The sequence below is a fragment of the Pyrgilauda ruficollis genome, unplaced genomic scaffold (assembly GCF_017590135.1).
Source record: "Pyrgilauda ruficollis isolate IOZ18807 unplaced genomic scaffold, ASM1759013v1 scaffold17, whole genome shotgun sequence".
NCBI classification, from domain to species: Eukaryota; Metazoa; Chordata; class Aves; order Passeriformes; family Passeridae; genus Pyrgilauda; species Pyrgilauda ruficollis.
The window spans coordinates 10567578-10591213 of NW_024515875.1; the positions used below are offsets into that span (position 1 = coordinate 10567578).

Here is a 23636-nt window from a genome sequence, read left to right on the forward strand (position 1 = left end):
ATATTTATCAGGACAATTCAAAGTAAACCAAAGCAGGTCAAATGCCTTCTTGAGAACACCAGAATTCTGAAGCCAGATATGCAGCCTCCAAAGAGTGAGTAGCTTCCCTGGGCTATTTTTCAGGCAATCATAATGTCTTACATGTCATAAATTATATACACATATTTTTCTAGATATCAGTTGTGGACCTACATTAGAGATATTGTCTCCTGGAACTTATTTTTTCTGCTATGTCTCTATCTACAAAGACTATTTGTATTAGTCTACACTGGTTGCATAAAACAGAGAGGGAGGACCTCAGTGATGAACGTATTTCAAAATGCACTTCACATCTCTGAAATCACTGCCATGTCTTTTCTGAGACATGGGATGCTGTCAAAAACAGGCTTCAGATAAAATATTATTCATTTGACACTATTAATATATGTTTTAATCTCAGCCACATTGTTCCATCAATGGCTCCTCAGCATTACTGTTTATTCATTCTCCCTAGCAGACCTCCCACTGCAGTGTTCTGTGCCTTCACACATCTAGCTGTAGAAGTGACAATCTCCTGCCCTGCATGAAACGAAAATTAAGAATTCTGGAGATCACCTGGTAGCTACAGTATTAACACGGCTGAGTCAATGAAGGCAATTCATATAACAAAGAGTTTTCAGTCATGCTCCCGTGATCCTGGGCTGTTACAAGCACAGTGTGTGCACAAGGGAAAACTGCTCAAGACAAAGGCATTATTATCCTAACTGAAGGACCTAACCACTTAAAACATAGTCCCACAAACACCTGTGGTCTGGTAATGAAAAGCTACACTTCAGAAACCATAATAGCAGTCATCAACAAGTTATGCAATAGAAAAACAGCTTGTCAGTGTGACTCACACGTAGGCTGATCATCAGAAAAAGGAGTAAGCCTTTTACAGCACGAGGTGTGTGGCAACTGCAGCTAAGGATCACCACCTGGTGATTCTTACTCACAAACTACCCTGAATTCCTTACACTTCACTATACCTACAGGTATAGCAATTTTACTACTTTTTCATGAGACCAAGAAAATTGCCATTGTATACTAACCTAGAGTTTATAATCTCTCAATCTACAATCGGACCAAACAACCCCAGAAATGCAAATACTAATTTTCAATTCCCCCTCCAATTCCAGACTTAGTCTATAAGAACTTTGGTTGATTATTTCTTCCAGCTAGTTCTTCACTGTTAGCTGTGCTCAGTAATTTTGCATTACTTGGTAAACTCAGTTTATTCTATGCATTAACTCCATCTCAAAGGTATTTTGCTACAATAATCTGTAGTGAAAATTAAGAAGTGTTGACAACCATGCCATTCACTGTTCACCATATAAAAACATTTAGAAAAGCAAAATGCTCTATATGTTCTCACTCAAAATGTTTGCAGACAAATTAGTAGAGCCTTTTCAAATCCACAATTCAATGCTGTCCTTCAGGCAGCCCTAACCAAACAGGGTCAAGGAGGTCTAATATTCCAGACACAACTTCCTAGGCCAAAGAACTTCTGCAGTAATCACTAACAGGCACATCTTCCAGGGAAGGATTTGCCACTTCAGATATCTAGGTTGTGACAGGGCTCTATTTGAAACAACTACTACAAACACTGATACAGCTCCACACTGCATCACTCATGTATAACAACCAGCTGCTCGTTACTTTACAGGAGTGGAATCCATCTATCCAATATTAATTTCAAAGTAAAATTCCAGCTTGGGCGATCTACCCACAGAATGGGTGTTCTACCCACAGAATGGCACATAATTTAGCTACAACTCCTTCCTATGACAAGGACAGGTGTATGACAGATTTCTTTTTGGTTTTATAAGCTAACTAAACTCAGATTACAATTTCAAAGTAGATTTATCTGATGTAAATACTAAGTGCTATTGTCCTGGACATTCTTTAGTAACAGAGTCAGTGCTTGTCTGCGCCTGGCCTGAACCATTCCTGCTTTGCTAAACTGATTTTTTGGCATAAAACTCATCAGAGTGCAGGAAAGAAAAAGAATAATGAGGTTGTACAATGTTTCTGCCATACTAGTTAGAAGGTCAGGCTCAGAGAAATGTCTGGCAATAGTAATAGGAAATTGGCATTGCCAAGACAAAAAGGGGCAATGAATCTCACAGCCAACCAGCAGTGGAGAGGGTAAGAACTCAAACAGTAATTCCCATAGCATAAGTTGCCACAGAACCAAAAGCCTAAGCAAAGATCTTAGTTTGTCTCATTTACCTGTAAAACATTCAATCCATTTAAATTTACTAGATTTTAAAAACCCATTTAAAATGCATTTTTAAAAGTATGTGATAATTTGGTAATTTTCAATATTAGCAGCAGGTCCTCTTTTTCCTTATCTTTTCAATCTAAAGTTTTAACATCCAAAATTATCCTGTGACACAGTAAGATATCCCATTCTTTGAAAAGAAACTCACAAAGTCATGCCCTACTTTAAAGATGCTCTTGTTACTCTTCCATGTGTTAATGACAAACTCACTTTGAATCCATACCACTAAGCTGAAGAAATCCTTGAAATAATTTTTAAGTTGTTATCCAGTGAAATATTGATACTCCAGCACCAGGAAAAAAAACATGCAATAATGCTGATACTCATTACTACTTGTCCACTTTTAGTCTGCTACATGATTTGCAGATCTGTTTTTCTTTCTTAACATAAATCACAGCAACTAAAGGCATTTAGTATATAAATACCTACTGTCAGACACAAGAACAGATAGGACCACATCACCATCATCATCTTTACCTCTTTAATTTTGTTCCTCTTCTCTCGGATATCCGGGTCTGCTGGTTCTCCGCTGTTTATCCCTATCAGGTTTGGTAAAGGAACAGGGGGCAGTGGCTTGCTGTCTTTCTTCTTCAATTCTTGCACTACTTTGTTCTTTTCTGTCTGAATCTCAGCTTGAATCTCATCCCGTGATTTCTTCAATTTCTCCTTAGCCTCTTCCAGAGCCTTTTCATGATCTGCTCGGATCTTATTTCTCAGACGTTCCTCTTCTTCTCTAGAGACACAAATGCCAGTCAGCATCTCATTACTAAAAACATATTGCTTACAAACAAACTGCAGCTTCAACAGAAGCCACATCCTAAACTGCTTTTCTCTAAGCCATTCTAATGATTCAGACAAGTTTATTGATTTATGTTAGTACACAATTCTACATTATTTTTGCCAGGAACCCCAAGAGAACACCACACACGTCCACCACACTATTGTAGAAAAATTTATCATAGGAATTTTTTAGATTGTCTTCGCACCTTTGCTTGTCCACTCAGGAACTTAGAGAGCTGTACTTCACCTACAGGATGTGTGCAAAGGCACATCTAGCAATAATTCAATTTTTTTTTTAAGAAATCAGAAGGGCTCTTTTTCACTTTCTCCACAATAAATAAATCGTACACAACTTGACATGATCTGAAGTAACCACTGCAAAAAAAAAACCATGGCCACTACGTTTATTAACAACCCCGACCACAGCATGTTTTCTCTTCAATTCACAACTCATTGCTCCAATCAGTACAGTCCTTAAACCATCAGTCCTAAAAGCAGAATTAATTATAAAGCCATTTAGGAGCATAAGAGCTTTTAGTAAAACATGATATTGAAATTCACTTTCAACAAGACCAACATCATCTTGATTTTAAGCAGTATCTTACAGCGTGATCTTTAATGATCAGTTAAGGTTTTAAGATTTGCACACAGAATAAAGAGTACTGTTCTAAAGCTTGCCTTAAAGAGGTTATTCTAACAACAGACAAAAATGGCCCATTCCAGTCCTAAAATATTTCAAGGCATCAGAAAGACACACATCAGACTCTCAATATAGCACCACCTTTTCAAGCTTCTTTAAAAAACAGAGTTGCTCAATGACTAACATAAGCCAAAAAAAGTTGTAGGCATTTAAAGCAAGCATTAGGTTAAAAAAATGCATTGTTATACAAAGAGTACTTTATTAGCTCTTACATTTTTCCAAAGTGCTATTAGGTTTGCGTTTAAAATAAATTATAGCAGCATTATTACCTTCAATATATCAGTACTAGGAATACAAAGCAACATTTTAATAGATGCACTGATGGAAACGCTTTCAAACTGAAGTTCTTCAGCCACTTTTCTCAATATGATTCACACCACATCCATATTTCTTCCAAATAATAAAAAAATAAAGGACTGAGCTCCTCAGTTTGACTGTCAAATCCAAGATCATTAGTACTGTTTAATGGTATCAGTGCCTCTCTCCCTTAACTGAGAAGCAAAGAAAAAACTTCCAAAGCAGCAAAACACTATTCTTAAAAGAGAAAACAAGTAACATCATCTAGGATAACTTTTACTTCTACTGTGACCCACTTTTATGAGAAAATAACTTCCTTGTATTCCTGCAAAAGCTACTCACAGTCTGTCATGGCAGCAATATCATGCTCAAATAGCAATAACAAAAACAGACAAAGCACTTGGAAGATTTGAAGCTTTGGAAAGCTTTCCCAACACTAGCAGAGGGCTTTGCATAAGATGCAACTGGAGAGAACGAGAATGAGCTCGCCAGAACAAGACATCATTCCCACAGTCATGTTCTCCCCAAGAGACAGCATGATGTAAAGGAGCCAAAGAGGTGCTTGACAGAGAATGAGAAATCTGAAATGTTACGAGTCAAAATACTTCAGTGTGGGAATAATGTATTTTGCAGGTACATTTCCCATAATCAAAATTCAGTATCTGTAGGCAAGTGACAGTCTTTACTTTCTGACTAAATTCACTAACATTTTGCTGATAGACATTGAAATTCTTTTTGCAAAGGATCAACCATCCTGGAAATAACTGCATTTTTATGAGGGAAAAGGTAACAGTGTAGCTCAGACCTTAATAAAAAGCTGGTCATGAATATTTACATTACCCTAATTGCTTTATTGATAAATAGAAATATGTTTGGTAAAACACATGGTTAACTTGGAAGTGCCTAAATACAATCCCCCTGTGTGAAAAAGAATTATGAAGTTTGAGTAGTTACAGTGAGTCTGATTCACTGAAATGAGTCACTGTCGATGTGGTTTGTGCACCTTCACAACTTTGCACCAAGTGCAAAAAGTGCCAAGAAGATTTTGCTTTTACTTTTTTTTAAGTTTTCAGTTCCAGGTGCTGCATGCAACAACCATAATATAAGCTCCATCACCCTACAAACTTCATCTGTTTCTAGATTCAAACTGCATGAAACAGCCAAAAATTGGAAAATAAGTTTTGAACCCACATCTGTCTACACCGCAGGAACCACTGTATAAACACACAATAGCTGTTCATTTCTAGAGTACTATAATCCAATTAGAGTCATTAAGAAAGTTTGAATGGCACAGTCTGCTTTCCTTCAGTCACTCAGAAGAAAATAAACAGACTCAATAGAGATGAAAAATCCCAATGCTAACTGTAAGATCAGCTCAAAGCTTTTCTTCCAGGAAGTGACATTTTGAGATAAACAAACAGTGAGATGAAGAGAAAGGTCAACAGGTATTTGAGGGAGTTTACAGGAGATAGCAAAAGAGCTTCTTCTGCAGACACATATTCTCTGTGCAATTACCAATGATGGACAGCACGAGCTACATGACACCTCATATTCTACATGCCAGCTGAAGACATTTTTAAACGTATTCAAGTAGAGAATTTTTCTTCTGATAGAAGAAAAATCACACCCCTAAATAACAACACCACATGTTTCTTCTGAGCTCTTAAGCAACAAGAATTAAGTGAAAATGCAGAATAAAGTTAAGAGAATGAGAAGACTGATTATGTGTGAGCAGCTGACACCCCCTCAAGTCACCAAGCTCCCTGGCCAGCAGAGGAAAGAGTAAGCAACAATTTAAAACACGCAGAGAGCACTATATTAAAATACTCAGAGAACTCAGAAGGATCAATCTAAAAATATAAGATTGGAGAGAATCCCAGCATAAACACGTATACCAAAACCTGTCAAACTGTTTCCGTATCCCACCCCCGCTTCCAAGCAACATAAGTAAGCTCTTAAAATTTAAAGTATTTTGAGTAAATCTTCAAAACCTTATCTAAGAGAAAGCTACTTTCTTCTAGTCATCCCTAAAGCTTATTCAAGAGTCTCAAGAGATGTTCAAGTACCATGAAACTACAGCAGTAGCTACTTTAAAACAAGCAATATTATTAAAATAACCTGTGATTAGGCTGTTTTTGCCAAGAAGAACCATAAATAGATCTGAAAATTAGGATCTGAAACTAGAAACAGGTGCAAGTTTTTTTAACAATCACTGCCATGAGCTATTGCAGCTGCCTATGCAGGAACACTGTATGCTCTCAAAGTGTCCACAAGCTGCCCAAATGTCATTCAGAGAAGATCACAAATTATAATGCTTGACACCCAAATCACCAACTGGAACTTAATGTGCTTTAATTATGCACACAGTAGCAAGTCTTCTGAACAGCTACCAAGCCTCACTTGTCAAGACAATGACTTTTAACAAACGTCTTTCCTATCTGCTGTGACACAACAGGCTCTTTAGAAAGCAAACTACAAAAAAAAAAAATCCTCTACAAATTCGTTCAAATTTCTTTGTGAGATTCAAGATTTAAAAAACAGAAATAAAAATTAGAACAGAGTCAAGAAAAGCAAGCAGGCCACCAGCAACTGTTCTTGCCACTAAAAAGTAGGCCACTGGCTTACTATACAGAAAAGACACACAGTTTATAATTATTTGGATTTTCAGCAGATGGATAGACAACTGTTAGAGGACATAAGTATTTGTGTAAGCCTATCATTCAGAAATAACCTCCTGTGTGGAAATAGTGAACTTTTACCCTTTGGTCACGCTTGATCTTCAACCAGAGGCTACTTTCAGAGGCAGTCAAACAAAAAAACAGGCACTAATTAAAACAAAACAGTTTGAGAGTCAGCACCTAAAAAGCATTTCACACATTAACTGCAAGACTTTACTCCAGTCTTTCAGCACACCCAGTTTTATAATACCCCCATGTATCACAACCCCACTACCTTCTCTCAGTATATGGTGAATATACATTCATGGCATACAAGAGGCATGGAGACACATATACTGCCCCTCACATGATTGGAGTCTGAAAGAGGAAGAACTGGAAGAACAGAGCAGTTGTGCTGGGTTTTGTTCTTGCCGGATCACCCTTCCTGTATGGATGGCTGCATTACTCTCTACTGTCAAGCATGTAAAGAAAAAGAGGCTCGATTATTTTTTTCAAATGTTTGGTTTTCATCATGATCATCCTGAAAAAGTGGCCACTTTCTCCCAATTTGCTGTGCTGCTCTGAGACATCAGAAGTAGACTCATGAAGGAGTATCAGAGTTGTACTGTGCCTGTGACAGCTGAAGAGGGAAGCTCTACCATTAACAGAGAGGCTGTTACTTAGCAAGAGTTTTCACTTTCAAGGCAAGTTAAGGTTGTATTTATTAGACTGATTTTTTTTTTCTTCAGGTAATGGACTGAGTCAGAGATCACTGGTTAGAAAGGAATATTTTTATTGGATAAAAAATGAATCCTGCAGGCATGGAGGTGACTTTGGTGTATCAAAAATACTGTCAAAGTATTGATTATAAAGATTTTCCAAACAGACTAAGAAGAATCTTATTCATGTTTTCAACCAAATGTTTAGTCCCCAATTCATCTATCTGACAGTGTTTGCCCAAAGCACTGTTTCTAAATACATTTTCACCTTTGTTTATAACAACCTTGCAGACAGACATGGCCTAAAACTCTAGCACAAGCAGAGTAAATACATGATAACTTAGTAGGAAAAAGTTTTTGTTATTTAAAAAAATTACTAAGTCAAACTGTCCTTTGTCAATGTTCTAAACTAGTTTAAGAACATTATGCTTTTAGTTATCTGCAAGCATCCTACCTGCTCACTGTTTTATTTCAAACAGCAATACCTACATGTGCTATATACACACACTATACAGTTACTTGTGCATCTATGTGGTGGCCTAGGAATGAAATGCTGAAATGCAGACTATTCCCCAATTCAACCCTTCTTCCCAAAGGGAGTTGATAACAGTTCATTATGACATCAGAAGAGAACATATCTAATACCCTTCGAAAAACTATTGTTGAACAACTTTTCCATATACAGAAAACCTGTGGGAAGGAATCTGGAAATCCTGGTCAATGGTAAGTTGAATCTGAGTCAGCAGTACCCTGGCAGCCAGGAGGGCCAACATTGCATCAGGCACAGAATCACCAGCAGGGCAAGGGAGGGGATTGTCCTGCTCTGCTCTGCTCTGGGGCAGCCTCACCTGGAATGCTGGGGGCAGTTTTGGGTGCTACAAGAAAAACACTGAGTTATTAGAGAGTGTCCAAAGGAGAACCATCCTCTGATGGTCAGTGGTCTGGAGAGGAAGCTGATGAGGAGCAGCTAAGGTCATTTGGTCTGTTCAGCCTGGAGAGGAGGAGACTGGGGGGAGAGCTCACTGCAGGCTGCAACCTTCTCATGAGGGAAAGAGGAGGGGCAGGCACCAATCTCCTCTGTGGTGACCTGTGACAGGACCTGAGGAAAAAGCCTGAAGCTGTATCAGGGGAGGTTTAGGTTGGATATTAGAAAAGGTTCTTCACCCAGAGGGTGGTTGGGCATTGGAACAGCTCATCAGAGAAGTGGTCACAGCACCAAACCTGACAGAGCTCAGGAAGCATTCGGACACTCTCAGGCACACAGTGTGACTCTTGGGGTTGTCCCCTCAGTACCAGGAGTGGACTCAATGACCCTTGTGGGTCCTTTCCAACTCAGGATAATCTATGATTCTGTGATTTATTAGCCAGAAAATTACCCCAAAACCCAGATTCCTTGAGTGATTTCTTTTAGACAAAGATGACAATTTATTTCTAGCGAGTGGTTAGATTTGCACGACATGAGAGCAACTCCTATCCCTTTCCATCTAGTTTAGATTTTTTTCCTCTTGCTGTGACACTTCCTCTTGACCTCCTTCATCTTCCTACTTCCTACCTTCCTTTACTATTATTTGCACCAATTTAGGCTTCACTAGCTTCCTTCCTTGGTCTTCACCAAGGGCATGGCCACCACTCTGGATGCCAGTCCTCCTCACTGTAATCATTCAACTTACTCGGACAATGCTAGGGAGAAGAGAGAATTCACTGACACAGGCACTCTCCTTGAATCCTAAATACTCCCACAAAGTCTACACAGACCTTCTCCAAATAAAATTTCCTTCCACCCCTCTGCAAGAAATGATGTCCCCAACTGATCTTGTTTGCAGCCCAAATCTCAGACCAAGCATCTGGGCTTTCGGCCACCTTCATCACTGCCCTCAAGACTTCTCATCTCCATGACAGAAGCTCACAGATCCTGTTTCAGATCTGATCTCGTGTTTAAACCAAAACCTTAGCCCCTGACACTTCTTTGTAGATAGCTGGGTGTCACCTTCAAGGCAAATAAACTGTAACTTAACTTTTAATCTTCCTTCCATATCTTTTGTTTAGCAGTGGAAACTTCGCCATTGTCTGGATTGCCAGTGTCTGGGCATTCTTCCCATTTTCTAGAACTTGACTACACCTAATTTATCTGCTTAGTTGCCAAGTATTTTAAATTCAGTCTTTCTTAACACAAACTATTAGAAGCTCTCACAACTTGACTGTGCTCCTTTCATCCAGCAATTCCACCAGGAAGACAAGCCACTTAACTACTGACATCCTTAGGCTGCCTTTCTGTATTTTTTCCCCTGCACTGTAATTAATTATATGCATTTTTTTAGAAACACCCAAAAAACATGTCTATTTCCCAAAGTCCAGTATGTTAAATTCACAGATTTCTATGCTAGTCTTTAGAGGCCTTCTGCTTGTTACTCCTTTACTGTCTCTACCTAATTGTTTTCCTTTGTCTTCTAATTTACATATGGGCCTTGGAAACAGCTCCAGAATGAGGACAAGCAAAATCCTGGGGGAAATATATTTTGAGAGAATTTCAGAAACAGAGATTGAATGGGCACACAGAACGTGCAGAAGGGAGTGCAGAGTTGAAGCACATCCCTTATGCATGAAGTCCTCTACAAAATGAAAAGACACTGAGCATTCCTTGGTATCTTGTATAGTATTTTGGAATATAGCCAGGACCATCATGAATCTTCATATGCTAATAATTTATTAATTAAGAGTGTTAACATAAAAGACAACTCATAGAGTTTCTTTACAACCATAATAAAAAGAATAAAACATACCTTCCAGTAAAGAACAAAACATTACAGCTAACACTATCAAATGTGGAACATGTACAGCCTTTGAAGGAAGAAGAAAAAAAAAAAGATATGCAGGTAAGATATCATCCTTTGGGAATTATTTTCTTCCTATGTTATGAATATTTACATGAACAAAATTGGTAAAACTTATTTTGAGAATCTGTCAAGTGGTGTGACCATTAGCAGAGACATTTGTTCCTCACCTCTGTCTACAGCAGCCACGTAATCTGAAAAACAATTTAAAAAAGGACAAGGGTGCCAAGCTCAGGAAGCACTGCTCTAGCTGGTACAGTCAGCTCAAGTTTTACTAGGGAAGGGAAGTGTTTTCTACAAACACTCCCACACTTGCACTTACATGAGCAGCCAGGCATTTGTCAACGCTAAGAAGGGTCACTAGAGACTGTGTAAACACTTAAAGCTTACATGAAACTTCTTTGTTTTGCAGTTACAGTATCAGCTGAAACAGATTTTCAGAAGAATCAGATCAACTATTTCAGGAAGAAAAATAATACTTTTTAAGACTAACACCAATGAATGCAACTTTCACTAGTGGTGAGCAAACAAAATTACACATTTTCACCTAGATATAAGCAAACTCATTTAGGTTTTAGTGTCTTAATGTCATTCAGGTACAAAACCACTTCATTAGAAAAAGCAATAGTTGCTTTTTCTAGTTCAAAAGTTCAGCAATGTAGAGTTTTCAACCACTACAGCCCTATCAAACGCATCTGGTTTGTATCTCTTCTGCTCCTCCAGTGTAAATGAGAATACAAACACATGCCTCAATGCACTAACACATTCAACATTAGGCATTATTTCATATTTTTTCATGATTAAAAGAGCTTGAGTTAACATCTGCAACTAATTACTTCTGTGCAGAATATTAAGCATCTGGAGAACAAGGTCTTAAATCTGGTCCAAGCACTTACAATGCTAATATAGAGGGGAAAATATATCTTTTAGGACTCAATCTTATGCCTATAAAAGGACTCAGTAAATTTCCTGAACTTTTAGTAGAATTTTGGATCTCTTCCTGTTTCCTCAAGAAAACTGAATGAGAAGAATGGTGGTACCTTGCCCTGTGTAAAACTGTTTTAAATAGCTTCCTGTATCCTAGCACCATACTGACTGGAGCATCAGCTCTTCCTTTCCAACTAGCACTCAAATGAGACAGACTTTATTTTTTAAAAGTAATAAAGATGAAAGAACTTTACAAGAAATGGAAGTGAAAAATACATATAGACTATGGGAGTAAGAAACAGAAAAAGAAAGCAATAGTGAACAAGAGAATTTGGTAGAATAAAAAGTTAAGAATTCTCCATTTGAAAATGTAAGGTTTATTTTGATGTGGGTTTCAATCCACTAAAAACCAGCAGGATTATTTTAATTCAGGATTCATTTCAGAAGCCCATTACAATTAACAATGTCAAACCACAGTGTTTTCTACTACAAATCACTCTAAGTCACTGGAAACACTGCTGTTACACAACTTTAATCACATATATAGCAAAGTATTTACAATCTACTCCCTACAGTCAAGTCTAAGAGAGTATGGACCAACACCTTGCATACTGTATCATTTATCCACACAAAGAACAGTTTGATGAAGGCAGAATAATACATAGCTGGTATAGTGGTGACACTGAGGAAGTAATGAACTGTGTTCTCATGCAAGACCAATGCATCATCTCTGCTTCCTATTAAAGAAGGAATTTGTAAAAATAAGCACATTACATATAGGACAAGGCAGTCCCACTGTTGTTGATGGCACAGATCAGACACTGAAGCATACGCTCAAGCAGAACTAAAAGGAACCAGAGTACTCCCACATACAGCATTAAGTTCTTTAATATTATTTCTAGTCTACTACTATTGCTCAAAACTAACTTTCCAATAGGAAAAAATACCCAAATATTTAAACCCATCAACACAAGATATAAAGGAAAATAAGAGTGGCACAGCCTTATGCATTGGCATATATCACAAAAGTTGCTGCAGAGTCTGAAGCATTACTGCATTTTCCATATCACTCAAAGCTCTTTCACAGAGGTCACCATGCTACAATCTTCACAAGCATTACTTATTTTTCTTTCTTCTATACAAAACAGAGTATTTGTAAACTCAAGTTTCTCCCTGTAATAAACAAAGCTGCTTTGATAGAAGTTTTTTCAGGGAAAAAGGTGCTAATTTAGCCACCCAACATGAAACAGAATCCTAAAATCAGCAAGACTTAGCTAATTTTAGATTAAAAACAATAGATTCAAACACCTAAAACCCCAAGAATATCACTGGTTTCTGCTACACCTTAATTTTCACCCTTTCAAGCACATCCAGACCCACAAGTTCCATGTGCAACCACTATTCTACACATTTTAATATTCTTGGGAGTGACAAGTGTTTGACTTTTCAGAAACATAGTTCTTAAATATTTTTTACCTAAGGAAAATGAATCATGGGTTCCATTTTGTACACCACCATCAACTGTTTTAGTGTATGCTCTACAGAAGCTTCAATTGCATGTTCAGCACTACAGTACTGACTTGCTACTCCTTCACCCTCTGTACCACCCACACTGCCTAACAGTTGTGCCAAGACAGGACACTTGGTTCAAAACCTCAGATTTGTACAGGAATTTTTGGGAGGATATGGGGACAAACACGAGAACAAAGTGACAACAAAGGAACTGCAATCATACATGTGTGTTATACATAGTATCTTGCCCTCCCTCCTTTTCTGATCTTCCTTGACCCCAGAATTATAAATCTCTCATTTTACATGATACTACCAGAGGAAAAGAAAAAGTTTCTGAAGGCATGCCAAAAAATTTTCAGGAGTAATGGAAAGGACCCAAATGATAGCGACCAGCAACTGCAATTCTGAGTAGGAACTTCAGCCAGTTGAAAAAAATTTTTTTTTTTTTTTGCTTCTGCACACATTAAAGCAAAGGAATTTCTAGCACATCTATTGATGTGCGCATCCCCTGGTTCAGGTTGTTCAGCCCAATAAGAGAATGATATTTGTCTGCCTCATAAGCTATGAAGAGTTTTCAAACATTTCGCCTGACATACAAAAACAGCAATATATGAGAATTTTCAACCAAAAGAAAAACGGGATTTTGCCTGTTACTTTCATAAAATTATAGCTTGAAAACTTTCATCCAGCAGGTATCAAAAGCTTGCTACAATCACTGTGTAAGATTATCACAGTGAAAGCTGCATTAATTCCTTGCAATGAGAAGCGCTTTAAATACTTAATAGAACAGGACGGCCTCATTCTCCACGTGTGGTAGGACAGATGCTTCTGTGACATTCTACACAGACAAGATAAACTTGTTCTAAAATGAAGGAACAAGAGGGAACATACTTGAAAAGGATTTGTCCAAAAAAACCCACACTAAATGTGTGATTCCAGGACGAAGGGTAGAAAGAAGAAAACTCCTGGTCTACTGATGTTTTGGATAAAAGACCAAGGAAATCATAACACAGACAAAGAAAACTTTTCAAGCAATACCGTTAAAAGCCAGCATCTCTATCAACCCCCTTTTTTGATTTCATTTTGTTAAGAACAGGGTTTGAAAACTTCATTTAGTTTCAAATAACCAGGAAAAGTTAGATACTAACTGTGAGCAGCAATATCTTACTGACTTCTAGAAGCATCAAGTAAGTAACCTTAAGAACAGAACCTAAGACAACACAAAATCGGCTGGCAAAAGATATTTGTCATACAGAATTGCAGTTGGGGGTAAGGGTGTGTTTTTTAAGAAAATGAAGAAGCAGCAATCACTGAAAATTATGACAATGATTTAAATATTCTTGTGTTTCAAAACAGAAATCCTGGAGCTTTTTGTCATTAAGAGAATCCACCATTTGAGCTAGTAGCAGGAGGCTGTCATCCTCCATCTATGTAAACAACAGAGGAAGAGAAAGTACCTTGACAGGGTTTCACACATGTCAGCTCACAGCAAAAAAATAAGAGATTCCAGTTACAGTCACACATTATATTTAAGCTGATTAATACCTAGCTACTGACAAGTGAAATGTCCCAACAGCAATACAGCAAAGATCTGCTGGAAACGAAGGACTATTGGATAAAAACATGGTGAGATAAATGATAACTGGATAACTGAAGCAACACCTAGAGCACAGAACACCAGTGTCACCATGATATTTTATGAAAATCCCTTTGCTAGGATTTTCTCCTGAGAAGCTGAAAAGCCTCAGAAAAGAAATGTAAAAAATAACTATCTGATGGCTGTGGAATGTGGTCTGGACATTGTTTACCAACAGGTGCATCTTCCATTGGTCCATGTGGATTGTTTTCACTCGATGACCAATCACAGCCACCTGTGCCAAGGCTGTGAGTAGTCACAAGATTTTATTATCATTCCATTCCTTTCCTTTCTAGCCTTCTGATGGATCCTTTCTCTCTATTCTTTTTAGTGCAGTTTTACTATAGCATTTTCTTTTAATATAATATATATCATAAAATAATAAATCAGCCTTCTGAAACATGGAGACAAGATTCTTATCTCTTCCCTTGTCCTGGGACCCCCTTGAACACAACCACACACCAGGGCGTGCACAAGCCTTGGCAGTTTAAGCTTTGGGAAGCTCTTCTCTGACAAACTCGGGACCATCTGCAAACCCAACTTCTAGCTGCAGAGATAACAACACTGCCTTCACTGCATACCTGAGATTGAGAAGATACCTGTGTGCTAAGAAGACATCCCTGGGTAAATAAGAGCTGCATACCATGAGCATGGGTCCCCTCTGCTGATCACCAGCCAGATAAAGCCCAGAACACAGCTTCCCTGGCACTGTCACAGCCAGTCACCTATGGCTACTTCTGCAGAAACAAGAAATGGCATGTAATGGATGTAAGGATGCTTGGATTTGTCACAGCCAGTCACCTATGGCTACAAAACTAGCACTTCTGCAGAAACAAGAAATGGCATGTAATGGATGTAAGGATGCTTGGATGTCCATACCTGCTGCTGATTTAGTAGGTTAAAGACTGATTGTGTGTGACTGCAGCATTACTAGAATGATCAACTGTAACAGCTGAAATATTAGTTTATGGATAAAAGATGTTATAACCCTATATTCCTTATACTGGTCACCATCTCTGTGCAAATCATTCTTTTCTCATGGTTTTAGTGGCCCTGTAAAAGCAAGCTCCCTTACTCCTTATGCTCGTACTCAGGAGACTGGGCAACAAGCCATTCAGCCAGTGGTGAGCTGAGCCAGCTGAAAAATTATGGATCATTTCAGGCCAAATCAGGTCTCCTAACTGGCCGACTGCCCAAACACTGATGTTGAGGCTAGAATATAGTCAAAATTAAATGTCTGGGGACACTGCAGAACAGGAAATGAGCTTCAAAGTGTTTAGACCTGCATGTTCAGGGGCGCTAAACTAAAGCCCAAGGTACAAGTAGCGTGTTTTCTGCACACAAATTCACATGGCCATTAATCCACTAATATCCATGGCCATTCCCTACTATCACTTCTATCTATTCCATCACTCAGCCATATGGTTTCCTCTTCTCTACTTTACCCCACTGATACTGCTTCTTCCATCAGCAAGAGTCACTCCCTACCGTCTTAAATTTTATTTCTGCCTTCCTAACTATCAAATTCCTCCAAATGTCTCCTCTCCCCAAGGCCTCTGATTAGTCTCTGGTATCTCACTCAGCCAATGCCAGCCTCTTCTTACACCTGAGACAACAATAATCTTTTTCTACTTAGGGAAAAGGGAAGGAAACCAAAAGGCAGCATTTCAGTTATCCTACCCTCGTCTATTTTGCTCCAAGTGCAGTTTCCACCTCCAGCTTTCAAAGACATAAACTGCTGCTCCTCACCACCACCAAGGTCCTCTGCAAGCCCTGGCTCAATCTCACCCCTCCCCTCCAGGTTGCCGTTCTTAATCAGGTACTTCCTTCCCTTTTCCCACTCCCTATACTTGGAAAATGAGAACTGTGTTAACTGAAGGAATATCCTCTTCCTGATGTCTGTTCAAAAGGGGTATCACAATAAAGATAGCTCCCTCCTTTTACACTCTGAGTCTCCTTGGTAGCCTGATCTCCAGGAGTAAACACCAAAACTCTCACCCACAGAAGAAAAACAGCTGGAGAAAGTTAGCAATTTAAAACAATAGCCATGATATTAGTATGGTCTTAGTATGAAAGATCTTAATTGTTCAAATACTACATAAATAGACAGCAAAAAAAAATTGAGAATGGCTGTTACAAAGTAAAAGTAGCAAGTGGCATATAATGCAGACTCAGAGATGGCAAACTTTCAGGTAAGCAGATGGTACCAGGCTTCTCTGCATGGGAAACCCTCTGGCAGGTCCTACAGAGCTCTAAGGAAGTGACTACCCTCACACAGATGTTCTGTCAACTCAAGCTACCACATTTCCATAATGCTATTTTAATCACCCAGCCAAAGCTGCCTTGCACATCCCAGAAGCAACACTACTTTAAATATCTGATTGGAAGGTCACACACATTGCTCAGATTTCTCTTCCTCCTGTAGCAATAATTGTTACCTTATGTCTGTATGGTAAATTGACACCTGTCTATCAATGTGTTTTATATCAGAACAGCACTCAACATGCATGGTGCTACAAGCCCTGCACTGAAATGTATGTCAGAGTTTGCAGAGAAAGAGGAGGGGAGACTATCCTGGGATCTCCCACAGGAAAGGGAGACAAGCTCGTTGTTATGGGGAATCAACACTACTAGGGGTGTGCAGCTCTGTCCAAACACAGGCCTAGAACAATTTCTCCTGACTTGTTCCTCTTGCCACCAGGACACCACTATGCACAACCCTCCTGGCTCACACAGCATCAGTGCTACTTGATTAGCCTTGCTGTGGCACAGCAGCAGTACTGGATTTGTCTGAAACACACAGAGCTTTGCAGTGCAAGATTGGCAGGGTCACTCCCTTCCTTCTACGTGGCAGCAGTTTAAAACATAGCCCTGCTCTGCAGAAACTGGATGAATTACAGGACAACAACAATAACAAAAAAAAAAATTTAGTTCGAACTCAGTCTCTGAATATCAACAGTTTCCAGAAGGTATTATGTGACATGTCGTGAGAAAAGCTCTGACAGGACAGGAGCTGCAGGCAATGTTCTGCTGTTAAACACAGTTGTCCTTGTTTCAGGGTGGAAATAAATACACACACATACACACATATAGTACATACACTGTGATTCAAAAGGTTTTCATATAAAATGACACAGGCTGCAGTGTGTATATACTTAACAGTAATACTGCATTAACTAAAATAGAAATATTAGTTCTTCTCCCATTCAGCACCGCTGGGACTAGTCAGAAGGAAAGAACACCATAGCTTTATACCTCTCCACTTAGCAAATCAGCCAAAACAGTAACTAAAGATAGAGTTTTGCTCTGTGGAAACAGCGCAGATTAGACTGTACGTCATGATTTCCAGGTATTTTGTTGCTCTATCTCATTACTCCCAAAGTTCTTTAATCTTGTCAGTAAAGCAGAGGATAAGAGACAACTATATGACAAATTATTTAGCCTTCCAGGTGCTTTTAATAAGTTTCCACATTACAATAATCCCCACTGCTAATGAAATATGCAATTTGGATTCAGGAGACAGATAACTGAATGTTGGTTTTTTTGCCTTTTCAAAAAGGCCAGAAAAGCAACACTAGGTTAATAACTCCCCATCCAAAAAAAAAAAAACCTAACAATACATGGCTCAGACTACTCAGTACATCTCTGAATATGGAAAATAAGGTATTTGCATGTCAGATGAGAACACAGTCCTCATCACAAAATGACAGAAAGGTTGAGTGGGAAAGGGGTCTCTGGAGGTCATCAGCTGCAACCCCACTGCTCAAGCAGGGTCACCTAGAGGTGGTTGCCCAGGATCACGTACAGATAGCTTCCGAATAGCTTCAAGAATATAGATATCATTGCCACAAATTATGCAGGAGTTTGCTCATTTGCTCCATTCCATGAGCAAACTGCACAAAATATGAATGATAAGCTTCACTCCACAAAAGATAACTTCCCAATTGAAATGTCTTCCCACCTGAGTAAACAACACTGTTGAAAGCCATCTCAGTTAGCAAAATCCAGGATGCAGTCTAAGGAATCATTGACCCATAAACAAGGTAATGATGGTAGGTAGCATCATGACAGTAAACACCACAGAATACAAAAAAAAAGTACAAGAGAAGAAACTATGATGTGTAAACTACTGTTAACACGTTACAAATAACTTTGCCAAAGATGACTTGGCATTCTTTGGAAATTGCTGAGCAAATCTTTGTTCACATATATCTGCAATCAAAATATTGTCAGGACACAAGAAGTGAAACAAAATTCAGCAAATGAGCAATGTTCCAGCAGTATGTACATTTAGAACTGCCATGTGTGGTTTTCACAAGCCTATCACAATCTTAACAGATTAAGCTAATGCAATGAAATGCTGATTTAAAGCTATCAGTGCTATTTCCAGTATCAGTGAAATACTTTTAATACTAGCATGTTTTACAAGCTACATATACAGGCTTGAAATGTATGCAGCGGGACACAAATTACTCTTGACCAAAACAGAAAACACACAGAAGTACCACAGCCCAAAACATGAATCTAGAACAATGGGGGAGCTGGGAGTATAAAATGTCTCAGCAATTTGATCTTTGAATTGTCTTCAACAATAGCATCTCAGGTTTTTCAGAGAGATTTAGAAACAGTACATACATAGTACACAGCGTTGATTTCATCTGTTCATTTGCAGAATAAAATAACATGCATTCAGCATGTAAATTCTAATTTCTTCCTCCTCTATCACCACTAGATACAACTTCCTGAATTTCCAACAACAAAGTGCAGTTCATAGATAGTTGTAGTTACATGTTTGATTCCTTCAAGATTAAATTAAAATCTGTTTCATCACTTAAAATGATTATGGCAACGTTCTTACCTCATTCATAAAAAAGAGTTCATTTCACTAACAAATACATCCAGACTATAACAGCACATAATTAAGAAAGAGATGACTCAAGCAGGATAACACTGTCTATTTGACTAATGAAAGTTTTGGAAATGGAAAAAGACACACAACCCCTTCCTTCACTGGCTGTAGGCAACAAAGTCATGCTTATTTTGAGTTCAGATCTAATAGTTTCAAATACACTGGTCCGGAGTAAACAGGCACACAGTCCCAAGATCACCAAACCAAGAATTGTACTCTTTTACCACCCAAAAATCCAGTGTGAGCTTGGGCTGAGCTCCTCCAAAAATAAACTGGTGCCTTATAAGAGGATTCTCTCATTGCTGTAAGCCACAAAACGTAAGAAAAAGAGTGTAACACTAACTTAATTCAAGAGAAAAATATTGACTAAAAGAGGCATAAAGGCTGAGAAAAAAGTGGAGCTGAAACATGTTGACTCAGCAAGATCAAGAATCAACCCACTCCAAGATCAAAGGAGGCTGGTATTTTCCTACCTTCTACCTTCCAGGCCAGCAGGGACTCCTTGAGCTGGTAAGCACATTAATCCACAGTAAATTGCCTAACTGGCTAGGCTCTCTGCATGAGCAGTAAATAATTGCTGTGTATCTCCTGCTTGAAGAACCTTTGTGCATGGTAGAAGATGCTGAACACTCACCCATACCAATTTTAAACACAGACTCTATTTCTCAAGACTAATGGTCTGGCAAAAGGTCACGTCCTTGCAGCCAATGTCCTGCATGGAAGACAATATTAGCTGAAAGTTATTTCCAACCCTAAAGACGCTGCAAAATTAAGCACTCAGACTAGGAAATGGAAGTTTTATTCCCTCCCCAATAAATATTATGTCACCATCAGTCACCATTTTGGATCCCAGAAAGAAGGTATGGGGCAAAATAAATAACACAAAACATGGTATTTAAGACAGATGTCAAAGCCTAATGTAACTTCCTTTCTGAGATTTCTTTTGTTTAATGGAGACTTTTACTCATTCCTTCTTCTCAGAGGTTAAAGTTCAGTCATTATCAACAGGTTAAAAGAGGCAGTGTTACCCATCCATCATCATAACACATTTCAGGACCACACCAAGCCTTTGAAGGAAGAAGGCCGGGGCAAAGGCTGTGATGCGAAAAACAGCATAGCTGTTTAGGGCAAATTTAGAGAGCAAACCTCCAAAGTGGTCCCTCTAGAAAGCAAATTCAAGTGGCCCCTCCCCTCATCCAGATCGGTGGGGCAAAGGCTGTGATGCAAAAAACAGCATAGCTGTCATGGTTTAGGGCAAATTTAGAGAGCAAACCTCCAAAGTGGTCCCTCTAGAAAGCAAATTCAAGTGGCCCCTCCCCTCATCCAGATCGGGAGAAAAAAATTTCCTTCGAGAAAAGCAGAAAAAAACCTGTTTCTTTAACAAGCAAAGTACTCAAAACATGGAAAAATGAATAATATTAAACAATGGAACTTCTCATTATTCTGAAGAAATGGCAAATGCAGAAAGTCCTTTTCATGGGGTGTGGCTCAGCTCACTCAGTCTCTTATCTGTCCCTCTGGTGCTGGAAAATGCCATGTCCCGGGCCCCAGTGGGCTACAGCCATGAGCTCCCAGTGGTTTTTCTGTGTTTTTTTTGTCCAAAGCAAGGCTCATCAGTCCCAAGAAAGAGAAAAGCCACAGTCTGGGGAACTCCTCTGCCCCAGCTAGCAAAAAAACTAACTAAAGGCAAAGGAGAACCCTCTCCCACTGTCCATGCTGCAGACAAGACCATCCCGGAGAGAGCAGGCTGAAGCTCTTACCCCTTTGTTTTTGAATACAGCCACCTCACATTCCACTGCTTCTTCTCCCCACCTTCACCTTCATATCTAGTTTAAAGGTGCAAAACTTATTTCTGGGCTAAACAGATGAATGGGAATACAATTCAGCATCATAAAATCACCCACTGGTATAAAGGAATAAAGAAGAATTTCTGGGTTACACCTCAATCCAGCTCTTCCTATCCTTTCCTCCCTTCCCAGCTTTTCCATCTCTAGAGAGCATAGAAGATGATGCTGCTGTTTCAGAAGTTCTGGACTAGAGAACTACTGCATAGCCCTTGCCACTTCACTGCCCTGTTTTATTTCAACTGTTGAGCACTGAACTGAAAGCAGTAGGGTCAAATTGCTAAAAATAAGTGAAACATTCTATAAAAAGGAAAGGTAAAGCAGAAACTGAAAATAAAATACAAAACCAAAAACCATCTGCCACAAATGTGTTTGAACAGTTTGATGTAAATATAAGAGTTTCTAAATCTCAAAAGACATTCTATTTAAAGCATTACTGAATACACTTTAAAGCTAGAAAGAGCAAGGTTATGGCTCAAGGAGTTTAAGGCAATTTTTTCAAGACAGCTTGGAAGAACTCTACTTACAGTCTGTACAGACTCCAGGAATTTTTCTTCTTATACAAATTCATATATAGAAAAATGAATTTGTTAAGTATCATATTTAAGAAGTACTTAAATTTTTTATGCTTCCATATATTTTCCAGTTACTAAAACACTAGGCAATATTACACAGCCTGCTTTTTTCCTAAAAATTCCACACTATGAATCCATGAAAGTTCAAAACAAATTTGTTAGAGAATCAAAGAACAGCAAGTAATTACAACTGACTCAAAAGTTACACACACTGCTTTGGAGTTTGGGCTAGTTGCTAGTTGGTTAACTTGTTACCATATGAAAGGAAGTTCCATAGATGTTTCCGATGTTTCCTTGTGGTTTTTTTTTTTTTTTTCCTTTTAAACTCAAAAGGTTCTTTAAATTTTCCCAGGATCACCACCACCACCAAATTCTAGAGACTGAAAAATTTTAAACAAAATTAAATATCTTCATGGACTAAACCACAGTCTTGTGATGGGCACTGATCAGGTGGCTTGTGTCAGTACCTGAACCTCCCAGCCCAAGTAAGGGTGGCATTTTCCTTGCGCTGCCTCAAGTTTCTCCGGCAAGTGTTCCTGCAGGTTACATTCCCATTTGAAATGTCACATATTTCATTGAGCATAATGATTCAGGCATCTTGCCAAATTGACACGAATATGTCAAGCCTCATTTTTCTTTGTAATAGCAGTAGATTGGATGATCTAGTCCCACTGTAGTGTGATGGCCAGATGCTATTCCGAGAAAATTATGTCTGAAGAGGGGAGACAGGGTGTCAAGCAAACGGCGATGCATAACTGCAACAGCAAATCCATCTGAATAAAATTAGTGCTCAAGTGATTTATGGAAATCAAAACAAACATATCAAACAACCACAGATGTATAAAACCTGGACCAAACTAAGGACCTGGGGTTCACATGGAGTGTTTATAACACAATCATAAAAATTCCGTTGTTTCATCAACACACACAAGAACAAAGTCACCATTAGGCACTTGGCTTAGCGAGTCAATGAACTGTTCCCACTGCCTACTCTGGCCAGCAAGCAGATGCCAAACACTGCAAGGCCAGCATGGGGCTAAGTAAAAGCCAGTCAGAAAGAACAACAAAAAAACACAGGTGGAAGAGAACCTGGAATCTTTTTCATATTAAGGAATACCAAGAATGATGATGGAGTGATGGCAGGGTTTATTGTTTGGTTTTGGGTAGGGATTTGAGTGAATTTTGGTCTTATTTTCACTAAAGAGCTCCCTTTGGTTACCAACACAACTCTGAATTATTTCCAATCATCATGTTCTATCTCTTCAAGAAAATACTGAACCAAGTTCATAGAGAAGTTATTCATAAAAACTGCCAGTACAGTATCAGTCAACTCCTTAGCCACTGGCTTTGAAGTTTCACATTCAAGTACTTAAATGATGGCTGCGACAACTGATTACCCACCTCAGTGGGCAGTTTATAGATATCACACACACAGTTACCTTGGTATCCTTCCATAGGTGTCAGACCCTCAAAATGACAAAGCTCCCAGAAATGATGCAAAACTAGAAAAACTCTTAGTTATCAATGTGACAGCTACCAAAGAGCAGTTATGTTCCCTTCCAGCATCTGGGATTTGAAAAATAAGTAATTTCACATAAAAACAGGTGTAACAGTAAAACTCTTTGAATTTTTCACTGCATGGATCTGGAGCAATTTAACAAGTGTAACAATTAGCAGATCCAGCTTGACTGTTTTTAAGTATCTAAATCAGAACAGTTCACAGTAACAACCAGTTAAAAAATACGTGCGAGACAGTGATAAAACTGAAGTTTTGTTTAATTGCTTGCATTATTTCCCATTTGTTCTGATTTTTTTCTGCTTATTGGAAAATGTCTGTATTACAAACCAATTAATATTTTAATTGTCATGGACTCTACTGTCTGTAGAAGGCAGATTTATTCACAAATTAGAAATGTGAATTTCCATTATACTCCTTATAACATCAGA

At 38.6% G+C, this 23636-nt stretch overlaps 1 protein-coding gene across 1 annotated transcript in view; it reads right to left on the reverse strand.

Moving 5' to 3' along the window:
* MAN1A2 (mannosidase alpha class 1A member 2) overlaps positions 1–23636 on the reverse strand; it is a 134578-nt gene that overhangs the window by 101327 nt on the left and 9615 nt on the right. The window contains exon 2 of the mRNA XM_041463775.1: positions 2780–3035. Coding sequence (XP_041319709.1) covers positions 2780–3035 — 256 coding nt within the window. The remainder of the gene's footprint in view (positions 1–2779; positions 3036–23636) is intronic.